The sequence below is a fragment of the Hydra vulgaris genome, chromosome 14 (assembly GCF_038396675.1).
Source record: "Hydra vulgaris chromosome 14, alternate assembly HydraT2T_AEP".
In the NCBI taxonomy this organism is placed as follows: Eukaryota; Metazoa; Cnidaria; class Hydrozoa; order Anthoathecata; family Hydridae; genus Hydra; species Hydra vulgaris.
Window position 1 is genome coordinate 40,264,956 of NC_088933.1, and position 24,048 is coordinate 40,289,003.

At 27.1% G+C, this 24,048-nt stretch overlaps 1 protein-coding gene across 2 annotated transcripts in view; it reads right to left on the reverse strand.

Moving 5' to 3' along the window:
• Positions 1 to 12,533: 12,533 nt before the first annotated feature.
• Positions 12,534 to 24,048, reverse strand: part of LOC105845605 (solute carrier family 41 member 1) — a 60,276-nt gene continuing 48,761 nt past the window's right edge. For both annotated transcript variants that reach the window (XM_065818400.1, XM_065818399.1), the window contains exons 8-10: positions 18,936 to 19,061; positions 17,826 to 17,974; positions 12,534 to 12,956 (exon numbers count right to left, since the gene is read on the reverse strand). In XM_065818400.1, the coding sequence (XP_065674472.1) occupies positions 12,795 to 12,956; positions 17,826 to 17,974; positions 18,936 to 19,061 (437 nt within the window). In that variant the 3' untranslated portion in view covers positions 12,534 to 12,794. The remainder of the gene's footprint in view (positions 12,957 to 17,825; positions 17,975 to 18,935; positions 19,062 to 24,048) is intronic.

Consider the following 24,048-nt stretch of genomic DNA (forward strand, 5'->3'; position numbering starts at 1 on the left):
AAAAAAAATGCCACATCTTTGCAATTTTTTTTTCTAAAAATATGTTAACAAATAGGTCTTCAAGACAATCATACACTGTTAGAAAGATACACCTTTTAGCACTCGGGTCTTAATTTTATTTTTTATAATAAAAACTGCGTAGACAAACAAAGATAACAAAGGTAAAAGAATTCGACCAAATTACACCAAATTTGACGAAATATCAGCCTGGCTTTGAATTTTTTTCGATTCTATTTCATATCGAAAATAATACAAATGCTCATACTATAAACGATAACAAAGTTAATTCTTAAATATATTAATTAATTCAAAATATTAGATAATTTTAAATATTATAAAGCGAAAAATGTTTTTTAAGTTTTTGTTTTAAATATTCAGCGTTTATCATGCAAGTAACATAAACAATTTATATTAAATGATGTAACCTTATAACCATAAATATCTTACTTGCCACAGGTATTACATTTCAAGATTTCAAATTAAAGTTAAAATGGAACTTGGTAATTGACTTGAATTTGGTCGCTTTACCCTACACGATTGAAACATACCGTAAGTTTAACTGATACAAAGTTGAAGTCACAGGATCCTTCGTAGCATTGAAATAAAAAACTGTTTCGGTTATCCTGACCTAATTGCCATGATATTTAACAATTGCCCGTAATTTTTTTGTAACAAAATAAACATAAACAAAACATTTTGTAGTATTTATTTTAAAAGGAACAAATTATTTACAGTGATATTTATAGTGATACACTAAATATAAACTAAACTTTTAGCTTTATTTAGCGAGTGTTAACCTCTGCTCAACGACTCCGTAGTCAATTTATCGTACTGTAAGGCATGAACATCTTGCATAAACTGCCAGGATATGATTGTTGATAGATTGATAACCAATATATTCTACTTTATTATTGGGACTGAAACGGGTTTTAATGTCCTCCATACAGTCTGAACATTTAAGTAATTTCTCTTTAAATTTTATTAAATATGAATTTGAATAATGTTGAACAATGTGTCAATAAATGTGACGCTAAATTTTATGAAACATGAACAAACAATTATTATATAATACATTGAAATCTATGGAAACAAAAAAAAATTTCTACACGCGTCAACTCCGTGAACTTAACAAAAGTATTCCGATAATTTGTAGCAAAAGGAGTAATCCATTGTTCTATTCTCTCATTTCTTAATTAAATCCATATCTGTTACGAAGTTACTGTAAACTGTAATACTGGAGATACTCCGTTAACATTTTTAACAGTTTTTTTTAGAGTGTATTAGCATTGGAAAAAGAATCAAGTGTAAGAAAATAAAATAATTGTGACATTGCCTTGAAAATATAGTGCAATGACTTAACTGCTTTGACATTATAAAAGATAAATTTGGAAAAATCTAAACAGGTAACAATATCACTGACAATATTGCAAATATACAATAAAAAAACCTTACAACACACTTATCTTATCACAACGTTATTTTTTTGACTTCTTAAGACTATCAATCTATTTGCTGTGTGCAAAGGTAGACAATAGGGTGGAGCGATTTTCATAGCAAAAAAAAAGTTTAAAAACCAATATTACTGAGACACGAATCAATGTCTATTAATTATAAGATAAAAGTAAAAAAATATTTTTTGATTTTGATGAGATCTTGAGGGTCCTCTTTGGAATTTAAATTCTTGACAGGTCCTAATATTTTTGAATTTTTTTTTTTCTAAACCATATCAACCTTGGACTCAAAAAAAGCAGAAAAAAATGCTTGTTTCATAAATAATAATTTTATTAAAAAAATTTTTTAGTAAAAAAAATACTTGCAAAAATTTACCTTAAAACCTTCGTTTTGTTGAGGACGGGGGTTTTTAATGAAAAAAACAACTCTACTTTTTAATTTTAATTTTTTAATAAAAACAAATCAGCATATTATTTTGCTTCTTTTAAGTATCAAGTTGATATAGTTTAGAAAAAAAAAATTTAAACGATATTAGGACCCATCAAAAATTTAGAATCCAAAGAGGAACCTCAAGAACTCATCTAAACTAAAAAAAAAAAGAGTAAGGTTCTTTTTTCACCAAAAGATATTGATTTGCTGCTCAGGCAAATCAAATTTCAAAAATTTTCAAAATCGCTCCACCCTAGTAGACAAGCATCTAAAGAAAATATATTATTTAATATACATGTAAGCATCATATAATGATGAATTAAATGTATCTCATTATAAACTAATAAAAAATTTAACTTAACTTCTTTAATCTTACTATCCTTAGGCACTCTTATAAATTAACAGATGTTCAGCTCCTATAATGTTTTAAAAAAAATTTGGCTATGAAAATAGCCGTTTTTTGAAGTAGCATCGTTTATCATTTGTTTATTTTTCTCCCCCAACTCTGGAAAATGGTCTCTGATTTGCTTTGCTGAAATATAAGACTTTAATATGGTAATGGTAAGAGTTTAGTATGGTCTAAATATAATAGAAAATGCTATTAATAACTAATCAGTACATTAAATTTTGTGTAGAACTCAACTTAGTTCTAGTAAAGGTCATTGAAAAAGCTTTGTGTAATTATAAACTTATTAACCAAGTCATTAGTTATTTGCCAATCTTCTGTAGCAATCTTGACATTTCCAAAGTTCATTTTTATTATCAAAACAACTCTGCTTAATTTTTTCGCAATCTCGATGAAACCAATTTTATATTGATTTAGCAGGACACATGAACTTTTAATTATCTTGTAAATTAGTTCTTTTGAAAGCAGTGATCATCCATCTATAATCAAACAGTTATACAGTACATTTAAGGTGGATTATGCAACTTATTTTTCAAAATTTATTTTGATTTTAAAAGTTATGATACCAAAGATTTAAAAGTAATGCATTACGTTAGTTTTTCTTTTCTTTAGTTGATAACTTTTTTTTAATGAAATATTTCTGTTGAACCCATGATGACAATCTAAAACTTTACGTGAAACTATAATGAAAGGCATCCCAGAATAAGGAATAGCAAAATCGTCCCAAAGTACATTATGAGTCTTTGTAAGAATGTCTAAAGCATAACTTTTTTTTTATTAAAATATAAAAAAGTTGAAAATAAACTTACTTAAAATAATTTAAAATATATTATTTTGAACATTTTTTATATCAAAAAAACCAGCACACCAGTCCTTCCAAAATTATTATTTGCCTTAAACACCACAAATCACGTTGTTGTTGCTAACTCATATTTTTTTACATATTGAAGTGCTTCTTTGTGGGATTTACAATGATAAATCAGTTTTTTTTTCCATCTACATAAAATTATTAAACAATTATAAGAACATTTTAACATATATATAAATAAATAAATAAATAAATATATATATATATATATATATATATATATATATATATATATCTATCTGTATATATATTCAATGGTCTACCCTAAGTCAAACCCTTGATACATTTCTACAAATTCACACAAAAGGGTTCAATAAGTGCAAAAAAAAAACACGTGGATAAGATGGACCAGAGACTCTTTTATACATTACCACCAAAAAGGTTTTATAACGCCTTTTTTCATTTTTTTCAAATATCCAGATTTGAGACAATTCTGCCTCACACTGTGACGCATTTCTTTGTAATTCTACAAAAAATGGCGTCTTTAAAACGGTTTGTATATGTTGATTTTTCAAACTTATTTTTCAAATAAGATAGCTGCAAGTTAAATTTATTTAAACTTTTTTATTTTTGAGTTAACTCTTATTTTCTGATCAACTATCTACTCCAACTTGAAGCAACTTAATATCAAAAGTTGTTGCGACCTATTCTCCAGTTAACACGTAGCATCACTGACTTGTTGGAAAAAAATCGCTTGAATGTCCCTTTATTATTATGGAATACAGATACTGAACATAATCTGAGATATTCTAAATTTTATGCACATTTTCTTTTATGTTAGATCTTAGGTTTCATCAAAAAAATCGTCTGTTACTTTAGCCATTATGGTAATAACGACATTATTAATAGTTATAAAACAATAATAATAAAAATAGTAACACCAATAGCTTAGCGATAAAACTATTTTTGTCTTCTTTTTGCCCTGGCCATGTAATTATTTATTTATACAATGTGGTATTGTTGCATTTTTAAACGGCGAAATATATACATGAAAAAAAAAAAATAATAATGTTAAGAAGAAGAAGTATACAGCACTCATGGCCTACTATAAATACACGGCTTTGTTGGTTTTTACGGAAAAAATTAGGAGGCCAGTTTTATTTGCTGTAATAAACGATATCTTTAAACAGAAAGCTTTGTTTTTCTTGTTATATATAATATTTTTTGATTATATATGAATTTTATTATCAGTTTAGTTATGAAGAACTTATTAATTTTGATGTTTTAAATAAGATTTTAATTAAGTAACAATATAAATTCAATATTTAAATTAGACACATTTATAACAGCTTGTCGCTTTTGAGATATGATTATTTTTATTGTGCTTCAAAAATATAAGAATAACTTTTATTTTCAAACCTAGAATTCTTAATACAATGCCAAACAAGTGTGCAGTGATATACTTTTGCAGTGGATACAAAAGTAAATCATCAAATACAAATGTGAATACTCTAAAATTGACTTCAGAAACAACAGTTTAAAACAAAGAAAATAGTGTTTTTGCGTTTCCTGATGCTCTTAAATGACCTGAGTTAAGAAAAAATTAGGTTTGTTAATAGAAAAAATTGGTTTCCTACAGAACATTCAGGTGTTTGTAGTGCACACTTTGATCCAAAATTTCTAAAGCACGGTGTTAGAATGACTCTTATTTATGATCTTCATCCAATACCAACTATTTATTCAAATGATGCAACAAAAAAAATCCACCTTCTCTGTTATTATCTATTCCAGGTCCATCAAGAAAATCTCCAACTAGATGTATCACAAGCATTCAAGATGAATCAGATATTTTTATGGAAAAAGATTCTATCAAAGACCTAGAAATGTTAAATTCATCTTCAAGTCCTGTTGGCTTTATTTTTCAAAAATATGACTCCCATGTTTTGTATTATCGTATTTTTAATGTGGCATCTATTAATAATGCTCCCTGTATTAAATCAATACAAGTCGATTCTACTTTGCATGTAAATTTGCATCACAATGGATGTCAAATTCCTCTTCCAAAATGATTTAAGCAAAACCAATGTTTACTTAAAAATATTAGCATATTAGAAAACCTTGCCTCATATATGCGTATTTTTGTTGCAGAAAAAAAAAAATACTATTTTAGATGAAATTCATAGTATCCAATATTATAAACCGAAAGGCAGGAAACCATATTTATCTGAAGTTCTTCGTTTTTCATTATTACAACGCTATACTTCAAAGCAAGCATACATTCAATTACAAGAAAAAATACCTTTACCGTCATTGTCAGTTTTAAAAAAATTAGCAGCTGGAGGAATTGAACCCTTAAAAGCTATTAAGTTACTTTTGGAGGAAGGAAAAGTAGACCCAGACTGTATTTTAATGTTGGATGAAATGTATTTACAGAAATGTAGTGAGTATAGTAGCGGTAAATATGTTGGTTTTGATAAAAATGGTAACTTTTTCAAAAGTATTCTTGTTTTTATGGTTGTGAGTTTAAAAAAATCTATCCCTTATGTCATAAAGTCTTGTCCACAAACAAAAATAAATGGAGATACAGTTTTCCTTGAAATTAAAGAAAGTTTGTCTGTTTTGAAATTAGCAGGATTTAATGTACGTTCAATAGTTGCAGACAATCATTCGACAAATGTATTAGTATATGGACAGTTGATTAAATGCTTCGGAACTGGTAAATCTGAAGAAGATCATTTTACTGTGTACGAAGAAAAAAAAATTTACCTTATGATAGTGTTCATCTCTTAAAAAATATTCGAAATAATCTACTTAATTCTAAGCGATTTATGTTCCCTGTTTTCCATTTCGATGGCCTTTATGATCCTATTTCAGTTACTGCTGGTGAAATATCTTGGCATCTTCTCCATAAAAGTTACGAAAAAGATGAAAAACTTAGTGCTAATTTACGTAAGGCACATAAACTCACATTTCAAACTTTACATCCAGGAAATGATAAGCAAAGTGTTCCTCTTGCTTTGAATGTTTTTCATGAAACAACGTCAGCTGCCATTAAAAGTTATTTTTCACAAGATTTATCTGCAGCTGAATTTTTACGCCTTATTAATAGTTGGTGGTTAACATCGAATTCAAAGTCAAAATATTCAAATAACTATATTGGTTATGCAGTTGAGAGGGAAGATAAAAAACCTGAATTCTTACATTGTTTTTCGAAGTAGATTAATGAATTGCAAATAAAACAGTTAAAGGAGTGTGGAAAGTTTACTCTTAGCAAGCAAACAGCAAATGATATGATAAAAACATTAAAAAGTTCTGCTGATTTGTGTGATGATTTACTCAATGAAGGTTATACTTACATTTTAACAAGTCGTTTCCAAAGTGACCCTCTAGAACCTCGATTTTCAAAATACAGACAAATGAGTGGAGGTCGTTTTCTTGTTGGTTTACGTGAAGTTGAATCTTCTGAGAAAATACTTCAAATTAAATCTCTAATGAAAGAAGATATAAATTACTGGGATTTAAATCTTAAACCAGAGACAAGTCCAGATCTTTCATGTGAAATCGATTTTGAAAATGATTTTGAAGAGGTTGATTTAGACGATGACAGCAAGGAGGTGGCAACCTACATTGCAGGATTTATTATGAAAAAAGTCTCTAAAAATTTGTTTGTTCTGAATGTGAAGCGTTATTAAATCATGAGAAGGTCACCATTTGTGTTGAGTATACAAATTTGCTCTCTAAAGGATGGCTTCAATTACCTGGGAAACATCTTGCATCATATATATCCCATTGCTTTGCTAAACTAGATTTAGCTCAAGAAAATTTATTTTTAAATGCTGATAATATCAGATATGCTGCAAGAAAGCTCCTGAATCTGGGAAGAGGAGGGATCTTCATGTGTCCTCAGCATTTTAATAATGCTATAATATTTATTAATAATATAATTATAAACATATACTTTAACAACAAGCAAATAATTATCAATGGTGGAAAAAGAAAAGACGAGATTGTTGCTTTTAAATCAAAGAGAACAAAAAGAAAGCATAATGATTAATCTATTTCTTGTTGTTAGTTTCACAGTATTTTAAAATTTATTGTGATTTTATGAATGTTTATATTACTTTAAATAAAAAAGAATTTTAAACAGTTGTTTATTTGTTTTAATAATTTATATTTTTATTATTCCAGCATTTTCTATGAAAACTCAATAATTACAAAAAAAAAAAAAAAAAACTGGCCTCCTAATTTTTTCCGTAAAAACCAACAAACTCGGCCGTGTAGTAGGCCATGCAGCACTACAGCAAAATAACTTACGTTTAGAAAATAGCGAAGAGAAATTTGAACAAAAAGAGTTATTAACATAGTGACATCAAGCTAATTGATGTTTATTAATAGTTTTAATAAACAACAATAATAATAGCAACAGTAACAGTATTTAAAGATGATAAAAGAAAACTATTTAAAGAAAGTAATCAATGATAATAGTCAAACTAAATTAAGAAAACGAAATATAAATAAAGAACCAACAATAAAAACAACAACAACAATAAAAACAAAAAAAACAGCGATAGATACGAATTACTAAACAAAATTGTTATGATTTACTGTTTACTATATATATATATATATATATATATATATATATATATATATATATATATATATATATATATATATATATATATATATATATATATATATATATATATATATATATTTATATATATATATATGTATATATATATATATATATATATATATATATATATATATATATATATATATATATATATATATATATATATATATATATATATATATATATATATATATTAAGGCTGTTGACAACTTTTTTTGATGCTTGAGCTTAGCAACTTTGAAACATGAAAAAATTTTTTTTTTTTTTACTATTAAACTTTCTTTATATTCATCGACAAATTTCAAATTTAATGATCAAAATTTAATCTACTCTACTACATCTACTACAAAATATGCGGTAGTGGTAGAGCGCTCGCTTCATAAGTGAGAGGTTCCGAGTTCGATTCCCACCACGTCCCTGGTAGTACCGCGCTCAACTTATTTCTACGCGCAGCGTCCTTGTTCGTCAAGGTTCGTGTTTCGGAGTTATAGAGATGGGAGAGGGTTATAACCACGGTTATATAAGTAGCCTCCTCATCTGTAGTGGCCTTCTTGGCCTTAGGGGAAGTGAATTACAAAAAAAAAAAATAATCTACTACTACTACTACTACTACTACTACTACTACTACTACTACTACTACTACTACTACTACTACTACTACTACTACTACTACTACTACTACTACTACTACTACTACTACTACTACTACTACTACTACTACTACTACTACTACTACTACTACTACTACTACTACTACTACTACTACTACGGAGAAACAAGTTAAGCGCGGTACTAATTACTATGAAAATCTATTACTATTACCATTTATTTTTATCATAAATGATGAATAAACTTAAAAGAAAAGAAATATGACGCTTATTTTCTCAAAAAACTGATATAAACAGATTTTTTATCAAACTTTTTTTGTAATTTTTCACCGTGTTCCTATTTTGACATGTTGACGTCGTATTATATATATATTTCAAATACGTCGTATTTGAAAGCTTAGACGGAACAGTACCCGATCTTTAACTTTTTTTTAGTAATAGCAATATTCGACAAATAAAAGAAAAGAAAAAGCAAGATCAGGAATTATTTCAAGTTCTCCTTACAAGAATAGTATTCAAATAGCACAGTTTAAAAACTCCGATAAAAAGAACAGAATACAGAAAAAAAGGAGCACAATTGAAAAAAATGAACATTTGAATTCTAGTCTTCGTTCTATTTCTGGATATAACACAGACTAGTCCGCTGATATATAAAAAATGAGGTTGCAGTCACTACTAAGGAAAATGCCGACTATTTGTCTGCGGCAGAAAATATAGCGAAGATAAAAGAGGAGAGGTTAATGTATGAATTGTGGGTTCACGCTGCTTGTGTGGTTATGAAATTCGGTGCGTATATATGTGATAATTGTCAAAAATAATTATTAAAGGTTATTTTATCAAAAAGAATATTTAATTTATAAATAGTTTACTTATGAATGCCAATGAAAAAAAAGCTGAAATAGTATATTCTAAATTATATTAACCTGTACCTCAAGTAAAACCATACTTTTGGAGATTTTTGTTTCGATAGAAATTTTGGATAAGGTTCCTAATTTTTGTTTTATTTGATTTTTCAGATTATTAAAATGATATAACTTTTCCATAACTTAGTGTTTTTTTTTTATTAAACTAACCCATTAACTTTCCTATACATTCCAAAAAATAAGTATTCCAAATAAGCTGCACTTTCTCTATTAAAACATAAATTTTAACTAAAAATAAGCTAGTATTCCAAATAAGCTGCACTTTCTCTATTAAAACATAAATTTTAACTAAAAATAAGCTAGTATTCCAAATAAGCTGCACTTTCTCTATTAAAACATAAATTTTAACTAAAAATAAGCTAGTATTCCAAATAAGCTGCACTTTCTCTATTAAAACATAAATTTTAACTAAAAATAAGCTAGTATTCCAAATAACCTGCACTTTCTCTATTAAAACATAAATTTTAACTAAAAATAAGCTAGTATTCCAAATAAGCTGCACTTTCTCTATTAAATCATAAATTTTAACTAAAAATAGTTAGTTGCAACGTTTAATGATAAAAACCGGGCTGTTTAACGCAAAAAAATGTAGTGCTTTAACATGAGAGGCTGAATAAGTGCAAATTTTATAAGCGCGGAGCAGTTACAAAAACTGGCATAAGTGCAAACTAGGGGAGTCCCAGATAACATTTTTTGATTATCCGACCGGATATCGAATATCCAGATACTTAAAAATTATCCGAATATAAATATTGAATTACATTATGCGACCGGATAATGTAATTCATATCCTAAAATATATATTTTTTATGACAATATATTACCGTGATAAATCTTCAAAATGGCGAGTTTTGTTCGGAAGCTTTTCAAAATTAATGACAGCTGTAATTTCACAGCAATATGCATTCCATGTAATATGGGGATTCCATTTAATATGGGGATGTAATAAATCTGGTCAGAAGTCATTTTGTTCCTCTGCATAATCACGCAAAAAATTTTTTATTGTAAATTATATAAAGTGGAAAAAAAAAAAAAAAAATGAATTTTCTTTAGCCGCAAAAGGAAGTTCAAAATACATTAAACTCTGATCAAGGCTCCTTTTTAAAAGCTACTCAAGAAAATGTTTTCTTTAATCAATGGATTATAGAAAAAAATAATGACATTTTAAATTATTGGAAACATGAAGAGAAGTTTTCACTGCTAAAAAGAGTTAGCACTTAAGTTACTAGCACCACCTGCATCGTCTTTATTTTCGAAAGATTTTTTTCATTATTTATTAGAAAAAGCGATTGCGGCTAGAAATGTTAATTTCTCCACGTTCAGGTAAGAGAAATAGAAATAAGCGATAAACTGATGTATTTATTGCACAAATATAATTTTGGTAGTATTTTAATAATAATAATAACAAAGTTTAATGGAAACCATCAGCATTAGATTATTTAAAAATATAACATTTCTAGATTTCTTTCAATTTTCCAATTGCATTAACATGAAACATCCGATATATAAAAAACCGGATAAAGTTATTTTCCGACCGGATATCGAATACAAAATAATACTCATATCCGACCCGGATAGCTTATGCGGAACAACCATAAGTGCGAAGCATATTTGTGAAATATGTGCGCCGATAAAACTTGCAAAAATTGGCCCAATGCACCAAAAGAATTTGAAAACATTATCAAAGGATTCGCACCTATGCCAATCTTTGCAAATGCTTTCGGCGCACTTATGACAATTTGCACATACATCAATCATCTTTTCAAATTCTTTCGCCGCACCTATTTCCGTTTTCACAACTGCTTTGCACCTATGTCAATGTTTGCAAATTCTTTCAGCGTACTTATGCCAGATATTTACACGGGGTGAGGAATATTTTTGCCGACTAACGATTTAATGGCAAAAAAGCCATTTATTTATTTTTGTTTGCCGACTGGCGCCTAAAGATCTAAACTTGCTCACTCAGGGTTCCCACTATTAAAACTGAGGCTAAAAATAAGGATTTTAAGGAGATATTTTCCTAATATTCAAGGAGATTTGGTCACAAACGATGCTTTTTTTAAGAAAAAGTAAGGAGAATTAAGGTGAAAACATAAGAAACAGAACTTTTTTCAATAAATTTTAAATATACACAGAAAAATTATTATAAATTAATATATTACTTTACATATATATAAATATATATATAATAGAAATATAGGTTTGCAAACTATCAAAGAACTATATATTTTTTCTTTGTTAATAAGTATAATCCTTCACTTTAATAAAATTTCCTAGATGATTTAAAAAATAAATAAAAAATAAGGAGAAATTAAGGAGAGCAGTCAAATTTTATATATTGTTAAGGTTATTTAAGAACTTTTAAGGAGAATGTGTTTTTTAAGGATATTTAAGGTTTTTAAGAAGGAGTGGGAGCCCTGTCACTGCATGTCCAAATTTGCCGACTAATTTTTTAATGAAGTTTTCGTTGGGGGTTAGCCCTTAAAAAGCGGCCATGCAGGCACATCAATGTTTCCAACAATCACATTGACGTTATTTTAACGTTGGTGTGCTTGCAGGAAAAATGCTTGTTAAACAAAGAGATAACTAAAGTATTTGAAAAATTTAGAAAATTTTAGTCTTACTGCAATATTTTATTTCCGTCTGCTGATAATTGATTTTCATATATTGATATCATTTATTTATATTAGTTATAGAAAAAATAATTTAACAATCGCAAAAAATGTTCATATACTTGTAACTCTATGAGGTTTGTTAAATAGTTTGTTACACTTTAAAACAGAAAACTAAACTTCAAGTAAATCAAAAGATAAGTTTCACTTTATTTTTAGCCTCATATGACAAAAGTGATAAAAAATATATTTATAATTGATAATATATAATAGACTATAATATATATTATATATACGCATATAATACTACTAATAGTTATAATGTCATTAAATATATAATATCTTAATGAATTGAGCAATAGTATTGAAACTTTTTCACTAAATGTTATAAACACATTTTTTATAATAAAAGTACTAATTAAATTAATTATAAAAGTATTAATTATTAATAATTTAATATTGTTAATAAGTCTTTAACTTTTTAATATTTTTAGATCTATGACTAAGATACTACGACAGATTTTAAATTTCAAAACGTTGCAATACTTGTTGAAACGTTGCAATACTTGTTGAAACGTTGCAATACTTGTTGAAACGTTGCAATACTTGTGACTTTCAAAAAATTAATAACTGGATCTCTGCTTCTTTTCATCATCTCTTTGCCTCTAAAAATCTACCGTTGCTTAACCTCATCAGTCTAATTTCTTATTTAAAAAAAAAATGAAAAGACTCGAAAAAAAAAGCTAAAACAATTTTAATATAAAACCATAACCAAAAAATATAAAACTATAAATCATGAAAAAACGTTGTAATTTAAAACAAAATAAATTTAATTAAGTATGCCATTTAAAAACAATGTAAAAACACAAAAACGCTTCATGTAAAAAAAAACTGCCTAAAATATCAAAAAAATTATATTATTTTACTAAATTGCTTAGTTTGAATGCACCGGTCAAAAGAGCAGTTCCAAAAAGATCGCCTAATGCAGTCAAAATAGGTATTGCACAATTATCTGGATCGTGCTTTTTTTTCCATAAAAAATGAACACAAATATTACAAGTGAATAAAAGTATTCCAACCTAAAAGAAATAAAGTGTAAAAATACGAGCTTTTAGTAAATAAAAAAGTGAAGTAAAAAAAAATAAATAAATAGAGAATCAATATCGTTAGTCTATCTTGTAAACCTCAAAAATCCATTTCAAATATTTTTACAGAAGAAAGATAAAAACATTCATTTTTATTATAGGGTGAACTTGATTTTTGTGTTTTGATAATAATAATTCTTTCGTCTTCCTGGTGACAAATGTGCTTCTTACCTTACTTCCTGAATTCAGGCTGGCATGAAATTTCTTATTCGACTTGACGATTTCAACTCAAACCTCACTCTTCTACATGGTTTTCTCCTCATTGTGCTCCTGCAATTTCCAATCGTAACCATTAGTTTCATATCTATCAGCAAAACAATTCTCCAGAAAACTGATGTCTGTCTACTATTGCTAGAAACCATCGTAAAAAGGTTTTGTCTAACGCCAAAGCCCACGACTTTCAGGTCACCAAATCTTGTATGACATCTTGTGACTTCTTAAGAATCTTTAACAGTATCAATAATAAGGACATATCTGTTATTCAACCTCTCTTGTATGTTCAGACTTTGTCACCTCACCTAAAGACAAAACTGAATTGCTTGTTAAGAACTTCTCACCAACATCATCTCTTGATTCTACTAGTCGCATTCCGCATGATATAACCAACAAACAGATTGCTTGAGGTTCGTATCACTCCAGCTTCTGTATCTAAAGTGATTTCATGCTTAGACTCTTCTACAGATTGTGGTCCAGACAACATACTTGTTATAGTCTTACAGAAGTGTTCTTCGGAGCTGTCGTCTATACTTTCAAAACTATTTAATAAGTGCTTATTAGAGCTTCCAGTTCAAACATGTTCAGGTTCGAACGTTTAAACTTTTGTTATTTTTTAAGAGGTTCAAGTTCGAACTCTAAAAGTTCGAACATGTATATATATCAAAACTTTATAACCATTTTTAACAGCTAAACCAAAACCTTTTTTAAACTGTAACTTTTTTAGACTGTTTTCATTACTCTTTAATTTTGTTGTGCAATACTCTTCTCAAAAGTAACACTTTTAAAGTTTTAGTCACAAAGGAATATGTAACAAATGATTTAGAAAGTTACCTTTAAGTTTTAAGATTAAAATAGTTACGTCCATTACATATTTTTAATTGTTAAAGAAATCCCATGGTGATAACCATAAAAAAGATAGTAAAATTTCTGAATAAAAAAAAAAGACGAATAGCGTTGACGAGCTAATAAAAGTTTTAGTTGTACGAAATAAAAAATATAGATAAGTTTAATGATGTAAGTACAACTTAAAGATCAGAGGCATGGGGATATTTCGAATTTTCCGAAGAATTACAGAGTTCAAAGTGTAAACTCTGTAAAATTCTCAAAACACCTGGCTCAACAACAGCAGCTAATACAAGGCATTTAAAAACAAAACACAAAATTGAAATTCTTAAATGTAATAACTCTGGGCCCGAGGCTGCAGCAAACATTCCTGCTGCCAAAATACTGCAAATTGAAAGTTTTTTCAAAAATGAGCATAAAACTCTACCTGAAACTTGAGTCCAGTATCAGCTATTGATGGAATCAGCTTTCACACGATTGTTAAAAGTGAAACTTTGCAATCAGCATTTCGTACCCAGGGATACCAAATCCCTCGGTTCTCAAACCGTTCGTGATCTTGTCATTAAATACTTCACGTTAGTCAAGAAATATGTTATAAGTTCTTTGAAAGTGAAACTTGAAGATAAACGTAAATTTAGTCTTACATTTGATGAGTATACTTCAGTAAAAAACAGAAGATATATGAACTTAAATCTACATCATAATGAAGGATTTCAATCGCTTGGAATGATAAATATCCAAGGTACAATGCCAGCAACAAAAGCTATTAAGTTGATCAGCGATAAGCTTAATAAATTGATAAGATTTAATTTTGAACAAAGATATTGTAGCTTCTGTTACTGATGGTACTTGCTTAATGAAAAAAATTGGTCATGACACTAAACCTGAACATCAAATGTGCTACAACCTCATCTCATCTATGTGAGATTGAATTGCTCTTTACAAAAAACATAGTTAATGCACACATGTTAATAACCCTGTTGAAGGTGATATGGAAGCTTTAGATTATGATCAAGGTTACAGTGATGATGAAGATGGGACTGAAGTTGGTGATGATATCCAAACTGTTCATGAAGTTAGTGAAGATTCTATTCCATTATTGAAACTTGAATAGCAAGAAACTGTGGCAAAAATAAGAAAATTGATTAAACATTTCGTGGATCACCAGTGAGCAATGATGAACTTTAACCAAATATAATTAAAAAGCTTGGAAAAGAAAAAGCTTTGATTTGTGATTCACGGACAAGATGGAGCAGCACTACTGATACGCTTGAACTTTTTTTGGAGGTGCAAGCAGAAGTAAAAATAGCTCTGATTGGTATGAATATTGATTTTCTTCTAACTAAAAATGAACTTGATGTCATTACTGAACTATGTGTTGCTCTAAAACCACTAGAATTGGCCATTAATGCTCTTTCAAAAGAAGATGCTGATTTTTTGTATTCTGAAACTTTGATTGAATTTACAAGAAAAAAACTTTATGAAGCTAATACACCTATAAGTCAACTTGTTAAGCAGATATTTGAATATAGAATAATGAAAAAAGAAACATTCATTTAATTTATCTCATGAAATACTTGTCCAATCCGAATGTTTTAAATAAAAATGACCAGTTTGGCAACAAATTAAAAAGAATACAATTACTAATCTTGCTACTAATCTCATTCGGTGATTATTTCAGTCATCTGGCTATAGCTCTGATGATGACAAGGAAGTAAATAGTATAAATGATAACGTAAAAAGTGATAATCAAAAATGAATTGAATTTAGCTCAACAACTCACACTTTTTATTAAACAATCAGACACTGAAATAAAACTTGACCATCAGGAAATTGGAACAAACCTCATTCAAAAGGAAATGGCTGTTTTTGAAGCTAGCAAAGCTTGGCCCAAGCATTTAGATTTACTTTTCAAAGCTCTTCAAACAATTCCTTCTACATCCGTAGAAGCTGAGAAAGCTTTTTCTAGTCTTGGACTTTTTGCTACTAAAATAAGAAGTTCTTTAAATGACAAAACTTTAGATACACTAACTTTTTTGAAGCAAACTATGAAGAGTACTCATTGATGTTATTTATTTTAGTCCTAACTAATCATGATAAACAAACGAACACCTTTATGCATACTTTGTATTTCTTTTGTCTGATTTAACATAACTAAAATAAAGTGCAAAATAGTTCAAACTTTTTTCCGTAATAGTTTAAACATGTTCAAGTTCGAACTTATAAAAAAAAGTTATAACTGGAAGCTCTACTTCTAGTATTAACTTTTACTTTCGATCTTTCTTGGAAACCATATATCAAATCCATTGCAAAATTAGCATCTGCTTAGGTTGTAGCTTTTTATTGTGCTCGCCACTTTCTAACTTAGGATTCTATTCTTTATCTATATAAGTCTCATATCTGGGTTAGATCTTCCAATGAGGTCCTTTCTCTTTTAGACAAGGTGCAAAATGCATTGTAAACAAAGTGCAAAACGCATTGTAAACATAATGTCTTTTCTCTTTTAGAAAAGGTGCAAAAAAGCATTGTAAACATAGTTGGACCTGTACTTGCAGCTAACCTCCAACCATGTTCACATGGTAGTAATGCTGCTTCTATTTCTTATTTCTATAAATATTATAATGGGCACTCCTCTAAAGAGCTAGCATCTCTTGTACCATCTACTGAAATTCATTCTTGTGTTACTTGTCATTCAATCAAGTCAAATCTTTTTACTGTGACTGTTGCTAAGTGCTCCAAAAATTCTTATTTACCTAGTTTTATTTTTTAAACATCAGTTCTTTGGAATTCGTTCCCTTCACCTTGTTTTCCTGATTCATAAAACTTGCAATCTTTTAATTCGTCTGTCAATTGTTATCTTGCTCTATAAACTCTTTTTCTTCCAGTAATTTTGCAATAACTCTAATAGTGGTAGCTTGCAGCCTTGTTGGAAATGAAGATGCTAATATATATATATATATATATATATATATATATATATATATATATATATATATATATATATATATATATATATATATATATATATATATATACATTTATATATATATATATATATATATACATATGTATATATATATATATATACATATGTATATATATATATATATACATATGTATATATATATATATATACATATATATATATATATATATATATATATATATATATATATATATATATATATATATATATATATATATGTATATGCATATATATATTTAGCATATCATACTAAATTTAAATACATTGACAAGTTTTTTATTTTATTTACAACTTTCAAAATTTATGACCATGTAAAATTTCTGCCCTTCCAAAAAATGCAAATTTCACAAGTTTAGAACATTATAATAAAAGATTATAAAATGAAATTAAAAACCTGCTGATGATTTAAATTTATAATATGCTAAAAATACTTTATTTACTTGAGTGTTATATCTAAAATATAAACAAATCCAGCATACTGGATGGCATTAATATGAGCAACCAGAACTTATTTTACGTACAAAAACAGATTATATATATATATATATATATATATATATATATATATATATATATATATATATATATATATATACACATATATATATATATATATATATATATATATATATATATATATATATATATATATATATACATATACATATATATAAATATATATATATACATGTATATACATACATTTATTACTAATTTATAAAATTTATACCAGTAAAAAACCTGTTACAAAATAAAACCTGTATAAAGCATGCAAGCAGATAAAAACACATAAAGGCATATGTTGGGTGTGTACTGGCTGTGTTTAGATGCGAAAGCAATACTAAGAAAATAATATGACCAGGTATGCACATGGCTAACAAAACACGTGAAGTTTTTGATAAAACACCTAAAAATAAAAAAAGTATTTAAATGCAATTTCAATAAAAATTCTTTTTTTACATTACAAAGAAATTTTGACTTTTTTGCATTCATTTCAAAATTATTTTAACAAGTAATTGTGATTAATAATAACAAACTAATTTTTTTTTTTCTTTCATTTATACTTTTTTTTATAATTTTAGAACACCTTAGTTTATTTTTTGTTTATAAAATTTTTAACATATTACATCATTAATTCTATAACTAAATTCAACTAAACAACCAAATATAAAAAAGGAATTATCAACTTTTGTTTTAAAATGTTATTTTTTGTATAATTGAATTAATTGATTTTAATTTAAAAAAAGCTTTCGAAGCTTTTTCATACAGAAAACAAACTAAAAAGTACTTTACTTACACTTACTTTTGCTGATTAAGGTTGACACTGTCCTAATATGAAATGCGATAGTGGTGTAGTGGTAAATAAATGTGGTAGTGGTGTAGTGGTAGAGTGCTCGCTTCATAAGCGAGAGGTTCCAAGTTCGAATCCCACCACGCCCCTGGTAGTACCGCGCTCAACTTGTTTCTCCGCACAGCAGCCTTGTTTGTCAAGGTTTGTGTTTTGGAGTTATAGAGTTGAGAGAGGGTTATAACCACAAATAAGTAGCCTTCTTGTCTGTAGTGACCAGATCAGCATTGAGGAGGTGAATTAACAAAAAATATATATATATATATTTAGCATAATTGAAGTTTAAAAAAAACAATTGATGGCATATTTAACATACAATGATGACTAATATATCATATTGAAACATCCATTTTTTGAAGCTGTTTCAATATATTATAATATGTCATTAATCAAATATCTCACTTCTCTAATACTCAATACGTTATGCCTTCTTTAAAATTAAATATAAGCTTTCTCAGTGTCATCTGCTTGCTTTTTTTTATAAAATATTAATTTTAACTTTTAAAAAAAATTGACATACTACATGTGCAAAAAGTAGCAATAAATCCAAATTTAATTCCTTCTGGTAAGGTACCAAGTTCAGAACTGCGATGGAGATTTGTTGACAAACGACTTGCTTGAACAGCAACTAGATTTCCACCTACTCCTGTTTAATAAAAATTTTATAGGAAAAAGATGTTAAAATAGTATAAAAAAATAGTATGAATTCTTATATGGAATACAGTAAAAATCAAAGAGAATAGGATTAACAGTTTGACTCAAAAAACCAAACGTTTATTACATAAGTGTATTATCTATGTAGTTTCAAAAAAAATTCTAAAATTAAAGTGAAATCTAAATCTAAAATCTAAAGTGAAAACTAAAGTAAATCTAAAAATATCTTTCTAAAACTTAAGTGCCTTGCAATCAAACCTTATTAGCTATAAATATATTTTGAAATAATTTATATAGAAGATAAATCATTGTATTATAGTTATTCCTAAAAAATGTCTAAAATATGAAATAACCATTTGCAAAGGTTTCAGAACAGATATTAACTAAGGGTTGAGATTGACTTAAATCAAAAAACTCACTAAAACTTCAAAACCGATACCAACTGAAGGTAAAGGTTGATTCAAAACAAAAAAATTTGCTAGGGCTTCAAAACAGATATCAACATATTTCATTTGATAGTTGTTTTTTAACAGTTTTAGAGTCAACAATATATACTAGGAGATTCAAAAATGGTACCATTCTGTTAAAAAGTAAATTAAATCCATACACATCTTTAGTGACTTCTCATGTGATTCTATGTTTTGCTCCACAAATATTACAAGCTGAATCCATAAAGGAGAAACTCAAATTATTTAAAATCCAAAAAATTTCCATGCTTTTTAGTTAAGAAACGAACTTTGTGACTCTATGTTCAAGTAAGGATTACATACTGCAGCACTAAAGTCTAATATAGGACAAATGTGTATAACTTTAAAAAAATATTAGAATTCCAAAAAAAGAGTTATCTCAGCAGTTTTCAAGTGAATTATGTAATCCTGATGAATCCATCATAGTAAAAAAAAACATAGAAATATTAGGGTTATTACACACATATATATGTGTGTAATATATATATATATACACATATATATATGTGTGTGTGTAATATATATATATATATATATATATATATATATATATATATATATATATATATATATATATATATATATATATATATATATATATACATATATATATATATATATATATATATATATATATATATATATATATATATATATATATATATATACATATATATATATATATATATATATATATATATATATATATATATATATATATATATATATATATATGTAAATTATGTTAGTGTATTTTACAAATAGAGTGCTCAATGTTCTTAAAGAACAGAGCAATAATTAATTAGTAAAAAACACTTTTCTAACTTTTATCTTCGACTTGAAGTTTCACCATTGCTGGATCATCATTTCATTTAAATCAAGAAAATTTATTAAATAAAAAATCTGAATTAATTTCTAAATGTAGGCACGAAAATAAATACCTCTTAAAAAATTATAAAAACAAATGACCAAATTAAACTATCCCCATTCCAAAGAAAATTATTTCATAATTACTTTCTGTAACTTCCCGTTAACAAAAAAATATAGTAATTAAAAATTTTTTATAATAATTTATAACTTCCTGTAAAATATTTTTTTCTATAAATTGAATTTTTTTTTGAGATTTAGTAACTCTTCCTGATGATCCAGCAATGGTGAAACTTCAAGTCGAAGATAAAAGTTAGATAAGTGTTTTTTACTAATTATATATATATATATATATATATATATATATATATATATATATTATATATATATATATATATATATATATATATATATATATATGTATATATTAGGGTTATTAAAAAATGTCAAAATTTTGATAGGAGCCGCAGTTTATGACCTGCCTAGACTCCAAGTTTGTACATATAACTTTTTACAAAATATTTTTTGATCAATTGAATCTCAGTTTTTCCATGAACAAGCATGTCAAACTAAGCTAAGACTTCTCTGTAACTAGTGGAACTATGCTGGAAGCCCATCCGGTGAAAAGTTTAGGCTCACTAGAATGTCTTTATCCAATATCTGTCTTTCTAAATAATACTCCTCAATAGGAACTCATTTTAGACAACAATTGCTATAATCACTATGGATCAAGGTAAAAAGTAGGTAACATGGATTTAAAAATAGCTTGAAACCCAGCTTTATTCCATTCCTCAAACTTTTTTATCTCCCAGTATACTTCATATCCTAATAATTAAGGCTTAGATTTAAGTTTACTTCCTTATTGTTTAAATTAAAAATAAATAACATAACTAATTTATGTATTATGTATAAAAATAATTATTATGTTATTATAAAAAGAATAGTCAGATTGTGTATCTGAGCCAAAGCAGCTGAACTTTTTTTTTTTTTTTTTGTTAATTCATGTTCCCAAGGCTGAGAAGGCCACTACAGATGAGGAGGGTACTTAATTGTGGTTATAATCCTCTCTCAACTCTAAAACTCTGAAACACAAACTTTGACGAACAAGGCTACTGCGTGAAGAAACAAGTTGAGCACAGTACTACCAGGGATGTGGTGAGGATCGAACTCGGAACCTCTCGCTTATTAAGCAAGCGAACATAGCTGAACTTAGCAAAACTTAGCAGAATTATGAACTTAGCTGAACTTAGTAGAAAGGAACTTTGTCAATTCAGTGATTTAACCCTGCTTTCTTCATTAATTTTAAAGATTTTTTTCCAAAAGTAGAAACAGTTTTAAATAAAATAAATCCATAAATCGGACATGATGAACAGCTTTAGGATTATAAAGTTTAACTCTGTTGGTGGGTGATTAAAGCAAGTTCTAAACTTTTCACCCTCAAAAATTTTTTTTACTATGTTAAGATGAACTTAAATAACTTTTAAGTTATTTAAGTTCATCTTAACATAGTAAAAGAACAAAACTATTAACTGAATAAAACTAGAAAATTGCAAGTGAGGAAAGGGAAAACAAAGAATTTCACTAAAAACTTTCCTTCTTAAGAACCTTATTGCTAATTACGAATCTACAAAATTGAATAGCCTAATTACCTATGATGAATATAGCATCTATACATAGGATTTATAAATATGCACACACAGATATGTATACATATATACACACATAGATACCCATACAAATACAAATACACACACACACATATATATATACATATACACAAATATGAACATATACATACATACACACACATATATACATATACCTATATATATATATATATATATATATATATATATATATATATATATATATATATAAATATATATCTATATATATATATATATATATATATATATATATATATATATATATATATATATATATATATATACATACATATATATACATATATATATATATACATACACATATAAAAACCAACTAGGGAAAATAGAAAGATAATAAAAATATTGATGTTGTAAGATCGAATTGAAATTAAGCAGTGGACTAATGTAGGTAAAACTCCATCCTCAGGGCCGCAATATATTCACCAATGATGTTTCGGAATGAAAAATGGCTAACATTGTTTGTCAGGGATGCATCCTTGCTATCTTTATCATTGCCTATAGCCTACATCATATAAATCATTATTGCAATAAAACGGACCCCACAACAGAAAAGCCAATCACCCACACCCCTTCCAAATTTGGGCAACACCAATGCTTTTTAAAAAAAATGGGGATATGGAGACAAACTCCTAACCCATAATTTAATGGTAAAAATACTAAATGATATAAATATTAAAAAACTACATGATTGTCCAATACATAATCAATGAAACAACAGCAAATTAAAGTCATCTGTTCGTGTATGATTAAAGTAAGTTCTGCCGAATAAAACTAGAAAGGTGTAAGTGAGGAAAGGGAAAGCAAAGATATTCACTAAAAACCTTACCAAATTAAAAACCTTATTGCTAATTATGAATCAACAAAATTGAATAGCAATCAGCTTTTATTAATCCAAGTGTCAGTAAAAGTTGACAATTTTTTCATCATTTTAAATCCTAATGTACAGTATCCAGATCATTTCAACGGTTCTTAAGAACTTTAAATAATTTATTCTCTGGTCCTGAAACCCCTAAAAATGGGTAACATGATGCTTTAAATTATGGCAGTTAAGTATGCAACAACCTAAGGCACTATGATTTCAAAATAATTCTATTACAAACTTCTTTTGATTTACCTGTGTTTGCAAGTGGTAAAAAAAGAAAGTTTTTATTATTATTTTATTATTAAAGCTTGAAACTTTATCATCGAAAGTTAGATATGAGTTTTCATAACTTTCGGTTAGATGATAAATAGCAGAACTCAAACTTCAGCAATTGATTCAGGTTCTGAAGAATACCAAAAATAAGCTAAAGATTCTTTAATGCTAGCAAAAACAGCTAACCTATCCTTTAAAAACTGCTTTCATTCAAATCTTTTTTTTTCAAAAGTTTCAAAAGTTCTTTGACAACTTTTCCATTCCAAGATAAAAAAAATACTTTTACATGATCCCTGATTTTGTTTGCACCTATAAACACAATGTTCTCTGCTGCTATGTATGTTCATCCAGACCTTCATAAACTTTTTAACCTTGATCCTATAAAATAGAATTGTTGTCATTAACGGCATAAAAACATGAAAATATATTTAGTGATTTGATAAGGTTATATAAGTTATTTCATCATTGCTTTTTCTGAACTGTAATTACTTACAGTTCAGAAAAAATCCACCATGTTGCCATGAAACTTAAAATTTAGATATTATGTAGCAATATAACTTATTGGTAGTACAATTTTGTGTGAATAATTCATTTTTATTAGGACATCCTATGTTAATACTCGATTTAAGATTTAGATTTTTTCAGAAAGTTAAAGTATTGAAAAATATTTTGTGTAGTAGCAAATTTTTATTAAAATAAAAGAACTTATTTTTCCCTTTTTAAATTATAATTGTAAATTTTTATTAAAATAAAATCTTATTAATAATATTTATGTTAATCAAAAAATATTATAATTATGATGAATAAAAGAATCATTTAAAA